At 33.3% G+C, this 12,192-nt stretch overlaps 1 protein-coding gene across 2 annotated transcripts in view; it reads left to right on the forward strand.

Annotated features, from left to right (window-relative positions):
- NT5DC1 (5'-nucleotidase domain containing 1) overlaps positions 1–12,192 on the forward strand; it is a 241,868-nt gene that overhangs the window by 149,397 nt on the left and 80,279 nt on the right. For both annotated transcript variants that reach the window (XM_051997582.1, XM_051997581.1), the window contains exons 7-8: positions 2,173–2,347; positions 6,435–6,532. In XM_051997582.1, the coding sequence (XP_051853542.1) occupies positions 2,173–2,347; positions 6,435–6,532 (273 nt within the window). The remainder of the gene's footprint in view (positions 1–2,172; positions 2,348–6,434; positions 6,533–12,192) is intronic.

Raw genomic sequence — 12,192 nt, forward strand, 5'->3', positions numbered from 1 at the left:
ATTCTCAAAAAGTTATCAAACTGTGCATATCCTTTGATCCAGCAGTGTTTCTACTGGGATTTTAAAGAAGGGAAAGGGACCTGTATGTGCAAGAATGTTTGTGGTAGCCCCCTTTGTAGTGGCCAGAAACTGGAAACTGAGTGGATGCCCATCAATTGGAGAATGGCTGAATAAATTGTGGTATATGAATGTTATGGAATATTATTATTCGGTAAGAAATGACCAACAGGATGATTTCAGAAAGGCCCGGAGAGACTTACGTGAACTGATGCTGAGTGAAATGAGCAGGACCAGGAGATCATTAGATACTTCAACAACAATACTACATGATGATCAATTCTGATGGACCTTTCCATCTTCAGCAATGAGATGAACTAAATCAGTTCCAATGGAGCAGTAATGAATTAAACCAGCTATACCCAGAGAAAGAACTCTGGGAGATGACTAAGAACCATTACATAGAATTCCCAATCCCTCTATTTTTGTCTACCTGCATTTTTGATTTCCTTCACAGGCTAATTGTACACTATTTCAGAGTCTGATTGATTCTTTTTGTACAGCAAAATAACTGTTTGGACATGTAAAAAAAAAAAGTGGGGTTTAAGCCCACATTTTTCTGATCTGAAGATAATCTTTCTAATCTATCAAGCAATACTGCCTGAGAATTAGTTGTTTTTTTGTTTTTTTTTTTTTTAATAACTTTTTATTGATAGAACCCATGCCAGGGTAATTTTTTACAGCATTATCCCTTGCATTCACTTCTGTTCCGATTTTTCCCCTCCCTCCCTCCACCCCCTCCCCCAGATGGCAAGCAGTCCTTTAGATGTTGAATAGGTTACAGTATATCCTAGATATAAAATATGTGTGCAGAACCGAACAGTTTTCTGGTTGCACAGGGAGAATTGAGTTCAGAAGGTATAAATAACCCGGGAAGAAAAACAAAAATGTAAGCAGTTTATATTCATTTCCCAGTGTCTGAGAATTAGTTTTACACAGGAAATATTTTACATAAAAATCAATCAGTAAATATTGATTTAAGCATCTGCTATAATGTTCTTATTGATTTTCTGGAGGTCTTGGAGGAGGTTTCAGCAGATTAATTACCACAAGAATAGCCAGGCATTAAAATCCAAATCCTTTATTATCTCCTTCACAATCTAGTTTCCTTGCCTGGGGCCCGGGCCAGCTTTCTGGAAAGCCTTGGTCTCAGCCGGGGGAGCAGGAGGACATGCCAGCCACCAGGAAGCTGATAAAGATGGAAATGAATCTTTCTGAGTCTAAGGGCTTGAGCTCCTGCCTCCAGTTTGCTTGTCTTCTCTGGCTCTGGCCCTGAGCCTCTTGGTCCCCCAGAAGAGCCACCAAGAGCCTGACTGAAGATAGAATGAATGTGGCTGGCTCTTCTGGGTCTTTCTCTTAGCCCTTCTGAGTCTGTCTCTGGTTCTCACTCTGGCTGAGTTTATCGCAGCTTTATATGCTCTATTTTGAGTATAAACCAATCATTTTATCACTACGAAACCATTATTTGTTGTAAGATTAAATCAGTCATACTGAATTTAGAGAAGTATTAATCACCCTGCTAAACTAGATAACCATTGTTTACCATCAATTCCACTGAATTAGTAAGAATCCTTGTTTCAGAGTTATGGCCATAACAATCTGCTGTGTTCTAGGCACTTCTGCTAAAGATCACAGCAACAAAAAGAAGCAAAAGACAGCTTCTGCCCTGAAGGAGCTTATAATCAAAAGCATGAGACAGTATGTGAATAAACATAGACAAAGCAAGATATATACAGAAAAACAGTAAATAATTATCAGAGGAATAAAGTGGGATTAGGAAAAATTTCCTGGAGGGAATAGGATATGCAGAGAGACAGACAGACAGACAGACAGTTTTAATTGGAATTTGCAGAAAGACAGGAGGTAGAGATGAGGAGAGAGAGCATTCCAGCATGGGGTCAGCTAGAGAAAATGCTAATAATGCTGGGTTTTGTCACCTTAGATACTTTTCTCTATTTTTAAATTATCTTAATATATTTGTTTTCATACATATTTAAAGTAAATAGAATTTAAGTGTTTAAAAGCATGATTGAAATTTTTTGGGGGTGGCATTTATTTTTTGCGACTACCACAAAAATTTAATTGTAATTTTGCAGTTTTGTTTATTTGTTTTAGAAAATGCTGGAATGTATTTCCCAGAAATCAAACGTGATCCAGGAAGATATTTGCTGCCTTGTCCAGAATCAGTGAAAAAGTGGCTTCGTCAGCTAAAGAATGCTGGAAAGGTTCTCTTTATAATGACCAATTCACACAGTGACTACTGCAGACTTCTCTGTGAGTACGTTATTGGGTAAGTGTTGACTACATCAAATCTTCTTTCATTTGTCCATTATCTTACACTTGAAAGGAACTTCAGTAGCATCTAGTATACCCAATATCTGGATAAATCCAGCATTATTAATAAAGGATCGTGTGGCCTCCGTTTGAAACCTATAACCATTTTCTATAGTCCCAATTGTAATTGTAAAACTTATTTCTTATATCAAGCATAAATCTGTCTTTCTGTAATTTTCACTCATTTACTCTTCTTAATACTTCTCTGTAAGGCAGGTCTGGGGAATCTTTTTTTCCACTAAGGGGACATTTATAATATCATTCATGGGCCATACAAAATTAACAACTTAAAGAACCCAAGCAGTGGGAGGTTATTATGCCTAACTTTCAGCTTATCTTCACCTGCAGTTGCCTTAGGAAATAATAAAACCGTGTTGCCCACAGGCCTGATGTTTTCCACCCCTGGACTAAGGTTATAATAAATCAATCCTGTTACCTCTTTCCTTTGATATTCCTTCAGAAATTCAAGCTAGCTAGTAATCCTGTCCTCTAGGTCTTTTCTACAGTCTAAAAATCCCCAGTTCTTCTAAATGATCCTGTTTTGATTTCAGGTGATCCTCTTCACTAGCTTTATCTGCTTCCTGAACATGCTTTATCATTGTCTTATCTTAAATGTGGCATCCAGAATTGGACACAGTAATCTAAATATATTTTGACCAAGGTGCAGTACAACTGTATTATCATTTCTCTTTTCTCTGCAAGGATGGCTTAGTTAGCCCTATAGTTATTTTTTCAAAGCTTTTTATTTTTGAAACATATGCATAGATAATTTTGAATATTCACCCTTGCAAAACCTTGGGGTACAAAATTATTTTTTCTCCCTTCCTTTCCCCTACTTCCTCCCCAGATGGCAGGTAATCCAATATATATTAAACATGTGCAGTTCTTATATACATATTTCCACAGTTATCATGCTACACAAGAAAAATCAGATCAAAAAGGAAAAAATTAGAAAGAAAACAAAATGTAGGTAAACAACAGCAATAACAAAAAGTGTGAATACTATGTTGTAATCCACACTCAGTCCTCACATTCCCTCTCCATCACTTCACTATTGAAAAGTGCTACAAGACTGACAGCCATTTTGACAGCTGTTTTAACACTGGCTGTCACATTTACCTTGTATTTACTAAGATTCCCAAATCTTTTCCATTCAGGTTTGTACTTATAAAGTTGATTATTTGAATCTAAATCTAAAATTATATTTTTTCTCTATTCCATTTAGTAGTTTTAGATATAGTCCCTTTTTTTTAATCATGATCTTTCTGTTTTCTGATTTGACTTTGAACTTTTTAGCTATCCTTCTTAGCTTCATGTCATCTTCATATTTGGTCAGTATAACAATTCCTTCATTTAAATCACAAAGGTGGAGGGCAGAAATAGGTAGACTCTATGTATATATGCAAATATTACATATATATGTCTAAACTATATGTGCATTTATATACATATATATACATTCAAGCATATGTACATACAAACATAATGTGATTCTGGGCCTTCCTATCTCTTAGGGTAGCTGAATGCTTTTTCTAGCACAGGCTGATTTGCCCCCTTTTTAGTCAGCATGGTAGCTTTCTACTTTTGGTCAGACTTGCAATATTGGTTCTGAACTTAGTGTGGACATCTGCTCAGTTATACTCCTATTGCAGATCAGAACTTCCAGACTCAAACAATTCACTAGTTTCTACCTCACCAGCAACAAGAAAAAATTTTGAACAGTATAAGGCCAGAGCCTAAGGGCAATTCATTAAAGATATCCCTCCACCTAGCTATTAGTTTGTGGAGTTTGTTCATTCAGCCATTTCTGATTTTACTTAATTACCAGTATCTAACACATGTTATTCCATCTTTGTCAAATATTTTTCTAAATATGCTTTGTCTACTATATTCCTCAATCTAGAAAACCTATCAGAAGAAGGCATGAGAATATCTGTTCTTTATGATAACCAATTTCTTTTCTACATATTTATATGCCTTCCCTTTAATAATACATTCTAAAATTTCCTACTTTGACATGCTGTTGATATGTGTAATTCTATATTATTAACTTCATTTCATATATTCCAGTTCCTGTGAGTTCCCTAAATATTCTGTCTGTGGTGTTTTTGATTCCTTTTTAATAGTATTTTAATTTTCCAAATACATGTAAAGATAGTTTTCAACATTCACCTTTACAAAACTTTTTTTTCCAGTTTTTTCCCTCTTTCCCTCCTCCCCCCATTCAAGACAGCAAGCAATCTGATATAGGTTAAACATGTGCAATTATTTTAAATATTTCTATCTTCATCATGCTATGCAAGAAAAATTAGATCAAAAGTGAACAAAACACAAGAAAGAAAAAAAACAAGTAAACAACAACTACCCCAAAAAAGGTGAAAAATCTATATTTTGTTCCACATTCCATTTCCATAATTCTTTATCTGGATGCAGTTGGTGCTTTCCATCACAAGTCTATTGGAATGGTGCATTTAATTCTTTTTTGCTTTTTTAATTATAGCTTTTTATTTACAAGATATATGCATGGGTAATTTTTCCCCCCACTCCGTCCCCTAGATGGCAGGTAGACCAATACATGTTAAATATGTTAAAGTATATGTTAAATACAATATATGTATGCATGTCCATATGATTATTTTGCTGCACAAGAAGAATTGGACTTTGAAATAGTGTTCAATTAACCTGTGAAGGAAATAAAAAATTCAGGCAGACAAAAATAGAGAAATTGGGAATTCTAGATGCATTTAATCCTTAAACAACACAGCACCACCAGCATAAAATGAATTAGAAAACAGGACAGAAAAGGAGTGGAACTTTTTCCAAGGATAGGAATTGGAATTGATAGGAATATGATACATACATGTAAGTAAGAATCAGAGAAAATTATTGCTCTTAATCTGCATTGGTAGGAGGAAATTCTATCATATTCATTCAGTAGTCATGAAATAGCAAATCTAGAAAGGAAGAAAGGAAAAGAAGAAAAAGACATTAATTTCCATTTATTTTTATCATTCTTTTCTTTAAGATTTTTCCACCCTTTCAGGCCCTCCCTTACCATTGAGAAAGCAAGCAATTTAATATTCTGACTATGTTGATTAAAGTCTTCATTCTAAAATCTGTATACCAGGAAAGAGCCAGACGTCTTCAGTAGTTTCCAAACTTCAAGTTTTCAAACTTTCAACTTCCATACTGAGACTTATCATACTTAAGATCATCAAATTGATAAGCAACACAATGGGGAGACTATTTTGGCTAATTTAATTACACTAGTTTGCCATCCTATACTTAATTGAAATTCTACAATACCTAGCACAACAACAGGCATCTAATAGCTAGTTGTGCAATAATTATTTGGTTATTTGAAGACATTATTCTATGTTTTCTTAAGTTGGCCATTTGTTTTGTTTTGTTTTTTCTTTTTCTCCTGAATTTTGAAAGCATATTCTATTTTCCAGTAGCCTCTGTTCACATTTTTAGGAGGTGCAATTTCCTTAATGGCAAATTTTTGTTGTTGTCTGTCTTTGTGTCCCTGGTATCTAGCTCATAATAGTGCTTAATAAATATTCATTGACTTATACTGAATTCCTACTGTTGAAATTCTACGGTATCATCATTCACCAAGATAGGAACATAGAAGGAATAGTTTTGCCAATTACTGCTCCTTTCATCTTGGGCAAACCATTTGCTCAGTTTCCTCTTTGTAAGATGAGACTGATTATACTTCAGTGCTCTCTGAGAAGTTCTTGGTAAACAATGACATGCCATATGTTATCTGGTAGTTGTCATTGCATAGGATTTCATGGTGAGAAAGAAATAAAATGTTTCTCTATTCATAATATTATAGTGTTGCCAAGCTGTCTATAATTTGTTTTATTTTTAGTTGCCACTGTTACTATCCCCCTAAAAATGGATAAATATAGTCCTCTTTCCCTAGTTGATTTAAGTTTAAGAAACAGTATTACAGTAGACAATAATTTATGGATTATATCCAGTTATTTTCAATAAATTCACTGGAAATTTCACTCCTTTTCATTGTCATATAGGAATGATTTTACAGATATTTTTGATATTGTGATTTCAAATGCTTTGAAGCCTGGTTTCTTCTCCCATCAACCAAATAAGAGACTGTTTCAAACACTTGGTAAGTCTAATACAAATATTGCTGGTTTAAAATTGTGGTTCTTAACATTGTAAATCTAATTCAAAGTAAGAAAGTTGTGGTAGCAAAGATTGTTATTCAGAAGTTATTTCATAGAATATTATCATCTGAATAGAGACGACAGTCTTTAGAAGAAGACCAGAGTTAAGATTGGAGAGGGGAAAAAAATTCAGTGAATAGATAGACTATGACATTGTTATGATATGAGATCATATGTAATAGAGACTAAGGAGACACTTGGATAAGACATTCTAGAGAAACAGATATTCAGTAAATGTTATTGGTGGTAATGATGGTCTCCCATTGAAAAGCATTTTTAAAAGTCAGGATCAACCTAGAATTTATTCTCTTCATTTACATTTGTCTTTTTAAGTTGATTGTGAATTAAAAGTAGTAGTTGTTCCATAGTTGACCAAGATTCTATAGGAATGAACAGACTTATTACATTAACTTTCTATTTTGTTGTGTAGGTTTTTTATTTAATTTTAATTTTATGAAATGAAAAAAGCATTTCCATAATATAGCATAATAAAAAAAGATGAATTGCACATAAAACTTCAAATACATTATGTATAACATGCTATTTCTTTTAAATATGTCATATAATTAACATGTAAATTTCTTTTTTTCCTCTTTTTTCCTTCCTCTTACCCCTCTCCTAGAGATGACTACCATTACACATACACATATATGGACATATATATATATATGTATATGTATATACACACACAAAAAATATTTCAATACATACTTCTACTTATCAGTTCTTTTTCAGCAGATAAGTCTTCATGGCATTTATAGTTGATTTCAGTATTTATAATAGTCAAAAAACTTATTTGCTTTAAGTTGTTCTTTTAAAAAAAATAGTTTTTTATTTTCAAAATATAGGCAAATAGTTTTCAACATTCATCTTTGCAAAATCTTGTGTTCCAAATTTTTCTCCCTCCCTTCCTCCCATCCCCTTTCCTAGACATCAAGAATTCCAATATATGTTAAACATACATAATTCTTCTATAGATATTTCTACATTTATCATGCTACATGAAAAAAAAAATCAGAACAAAAAGGGGAAAAATGAGAAAGAAAAAAAGTAGATAAACAACAACAAAAACTTTGACAATACTATAATGTGATCCACATTCAGTCCCCACAGTTCTCTCCTTGGATGCATATGACTCTCTCCATCACAAGTCTATTAGAATTGGCCTGAATCACCTCATTGTTGAAAAGAGCCACATCCATCAAAATTGATCATCACATAATCTCATTGTTGCTGTGTACAATGTTCTCTTGTTTCTACTCACTTCACTTAACATGAGTTCATGTAAGTCTCTCCGAGCCTTTCTGAAATCATCCTGCTGATTATTTTTTATAGAACAATAATATTCCATAACATTGATATACCATAATTTATTCAGTCATTTCCCAACTAACTGATGGGCCTCCACTTAGTTATCAGTTCCTTGCCACTACAGAAAGAGCTGCTATATTTTTGTACATTCGGGTTCTTTTCCCCTTTTTTTTGTTTTCTTTTGGGATACAGGCCCAGCAGAGACACTGGTGGATCAAAGCATATGCACAATTCTATAGTCCTTTGGACATAATTCCAAATTTTTCTCTAGAATAGTTGGATCAATTCAAAACTCCACCAACAATGTATGTGTCTCAGTTTTCCTGCATTCCCTCCAACATTTATCATTATCTTTTCCTGTCATCTTAGCCAATCTGAGAGGTGCATAGTTGTCCTTCATAGTTGTTTTAATTTTTATTTTTCTAATCAACAGTGAGTTAGAACTTTTTTTCATGTGACTGCAAAAAGTTTTAATTTTTTCATCCAAAAATTGTCTGTTCATATCCTTTTACCATTTGTCAATTGGAGAATGGCTTGTATTAAATTAAATTAAATAGTCAATTCTCTATATGTTTTAGAAATAAAGCCAATAACAGGAGCGTTGGATGTAAAAAAAAATTTTCCAGTTTTCTTCTTCACTTCTAATCCTGTCTGCATTGGTTTTGTTTGTACGAAAACTTTTAACTTAATGTATTCAAAATTATCTATATTGCATTTCATAATACACTCTAGTTCTTCTTTGGTCATAAACTCCTTTCTTTTCTAAGCCTGAGAGATGCACTACCTAATTTACTTTTAGTATCACTTTCTGTGTCTAAATCATGAGCCCATTTCAACTCTTTCTTGGTATAGGATGTTAGATGTTGGTCAGTATCTAGTTTCTGCCATACTATTCTCCAATTTTCCCAGCAATTTTTGTCAAATAGCGAGTTCCTGTCCCATAAGCTGGGGTCTTTGGGTTTATCAAACATTACATTACTATAGTCATTGACTATTTTGTCTTCTGCACCTAATGTATTCCAATGATCCACTACTCTATTTCTTAGCCAGTACCAAATGATTTTGATAACCACTGTCTTAAAATATAGTTTTAGATGTGGTACATCTAGGCCACCTTCATTTGCATTTTTTTTTCATTCCTTCCTTTGAAATTCTTGAGCTTCTGTTATTCCAGATTAACTCTGTTATTATCTAGTGCTGTAAAATAATTTCTTGGCAATTTGATTGATATATCTTATCTACAGTTATTTTAAATGGAATTTCTCTTTGTATCTCTTGCTGCTGGACTTTGTTGGAATATAGAAAAATGCTGATGATTTATTTGGATTTATTTTGTAGCCTGCAACTTTGCTAAAGTTATTAATTATTTCTGGTAATTTTTTAGTTGATTTTCTAAGTATACCATCATATTATCTGCAAAGTGGGATAATTTTGTTTCCTCATTACTTACTCTAATTCTTTTAATTTCTTATTGCTAATGCAAATGTTTCTACATTGTTCTTAAAACAATATTGCTGTTACTGTATACAACGTTCTCTTGGTGCTGCACATTTTGCTCATTATTTCATGCAAATCTGTCCCTGTTTTTCTAAGATCATCAATCTCATGATTTCTTACAGTGCAATAGTATTGTATCACAATCATGCCACTACTTGTTCATTAGCTTTCAGAGAATTTCTCACTTATTGGAGATAAAACAATTACTGATTCTTTAGCATAAATATTTAAATTATGTAAGATACAACTTCTAATAGGAGACCTGCAGATAGTATCATAGCTATGGAAACTCCACCTTTCAGTAATGAGTTCAGGTACATGTTAATCAGTATACATGGATGGAAAAGATGTCAATTCCCTTTGTAGAATTATCACACATACTCCTTCCCAGCTGATAGCACACAGGATCATAGATCTAAAGCTAGAAGAAATCTGAGAGGTCATCTAATCCAATTCCCTTACTTTACAGATATGAAACTAAGTGGAAAATAAAGGGGTTTGCTTAGTGTCCCACAAGCAAGATTGAACCCAGGTCCTCTGACTTGCAGATGATGAGGGAAAATATAACTCTGAAGAGATTTAATTTTAATAGTTAACATGAAAAGAGGGTGGAGAGAGAAGGAGCAAACCATTCCCTAAAGCAATTAAGCTAGGTATAACAAGAATAATTGGAGTAGAAGAAACCAGTAATTCACAGGAGATGCAGTAATATGTATGGCAATACACAAATGTGTAGAGTATGGGTAGTAAATGAAGTGAAGTGTTTTTCTCTATGTCTCTCTTCTTTCTTTTTGAAATAATATTGAGACAAGGGAATTACTGTTCTGTCATATACGACATGTTCTTGGCTAGAGATCATAATTTACTTTTTGCAAGTAAGCAATAGAAATTTAATCAAATGAGTAATATATTCTGTATTTCTTTTAGAAAAGTAGTTTTGGTAAATGAAACTAAATTTAATCTTTAAAAACAATTTTTCATATATATATTTTGAATCTTACTGTTTCTTTATATTTGATATTCAGTCTGTTCCACATGATCATATAATATTTTCTTATCTCATTAAAATATTTTCTCAAAAAATAAAAGAACTGAATACATTTCTTCTAAAAAAAATTACCTGCTTTTCAAAATAATTTGCCATATAACACCTCATTCATCAGACATGTCAGAGAATGTGCTATTACATGTAAGTGAATTTTTCAGATAGTTAACACAGCATCAAGAACCTAAAGCTTTCCTTTTTAAACCACCAGTTATTATTAAACTCTTTCCAAAATGTATTATAAATTTCCTTGCTATCTGAAATAGAATAGACTGGATCTAATTCCAGGATGACCATGGTTTATTGTTTAATAAAATTACATAATAGAATAATGTACCCATCATTTTATTATTCCATAATATATTTTTATCTTCAGCAGGACCAGGATATGTAGGGAAAAGGGCTTTTTATTTGTATATTAAATGTTCCCAAACTGCTGTGCTTTGCTCATTTTGTCTCTCTTTTAATGTTTGTCTCCTTTCTCAATGAGTATAACTTTCTAGTAACATCCATATTCTCTTTTACTTTTTTTTTCAATCATTTGTTTCTAGGGAAGCAAAATAATCAAGCTTGTTAGAACTTGTTTAAAATTTTCAAAAAAATTATAATCTATGAGATCCTGAAGCCTTTGAGCTTTTATGTTGCCTATCTTGGTTTCTTAAAGCCTTGTCCAGATTCAAAGCTGTATTTTTAAGGCTTTAAAGTAATCAAAAACCTGAATGTAAATAGGCTATTCCTGTAGTTAATATGATATTAAAAAAAAAAAAAAAAAAAAAAAAACAAATTTTCAGAGCCAAAATGGAACTTTCCCTTTCTCTCCCCCCTCCCACCTCCCGCCCCACCCCAATTCTTGTCTGGATCTATCACAATGAGAGCATTGTTTAATGCTGAGAAAACTTACCCTTATAAGACATTAGGTCAGATAATTTTGGAAAAATCTACCAGTACAGGAGAAGCATTTCCTTCTTACTTTTGACCCTAATGAGTAGCAGACTATTTGTCTTTCCTTATGTTGTAGTGGTGTAAGAATGCCAATATTTTTCAAATCCAGCCATTGGGTATTACAGAGAAATGTTTACTCAAGGGCATTTAACCACTGAAAATAATATATTTTAGTTGCTGTTTGTCTGCAGTTTAAAACATGTATCAAAGAGGAGTTCTATGCCCTCTAGTGATTGGTCAAGGGGCCAACAAATATTTGCCTAAACTTGCTCAGAGGTAGCTGACTGCTGGACATAGGAAATCATCAGCTGTTTGCCACCACCTAAGAAGAAGTTAATCATGTCTCCCACAATTTAGCCCTGTGAACTAGAGAAAGTTTGAACTGTCTATTCACAGCAATTTCGTGATATTTTTCACTTGAGAAGGATTTCTGTATTTTCAGTTGTTTGTGTTAAGTTGTGTCCCAGGAATAATCCAAAGCAATATGTAATGCCCAGAGCTTATGACATTGTATGTACCTCTCTCTTTCCAGTCCATCCCCTTAAAATACACACACACACACACACACACACACACACACACACACACACACGAAATCAGTTTGAGTGTACCTTGAGATTCTAAATTTTGAAGTTCCCATTTGTGAAGTTCCCATTCCTCATTCCCATAGAGTACTGTCTCTCCAACAAAGAGTAATCTGGATCCAGCAATTCCTTTCTCATTCCTACCTTAGAGCCTTTGTCCAAGACATCTTCTACCCTTGAATTTTCCCAGTGGTACTACCAGCAAGGAACTGACACTATATTA

Source organism: Antechinus flavipes, chromosome 4 (assembly GCF_016432865.1).
Source record: "Antechinus flavipes isolate AdamAnt ecotype Samford, QLD, Australia chromosome 4, AdamAnt_v2, whole genome shotgun sequence".
NCBI lineage: Eukaryota > Metazoa > Chordata > Mammalia > Dasyuromorphia > Dasyuridae > Antechinus > Antechinus flavipes.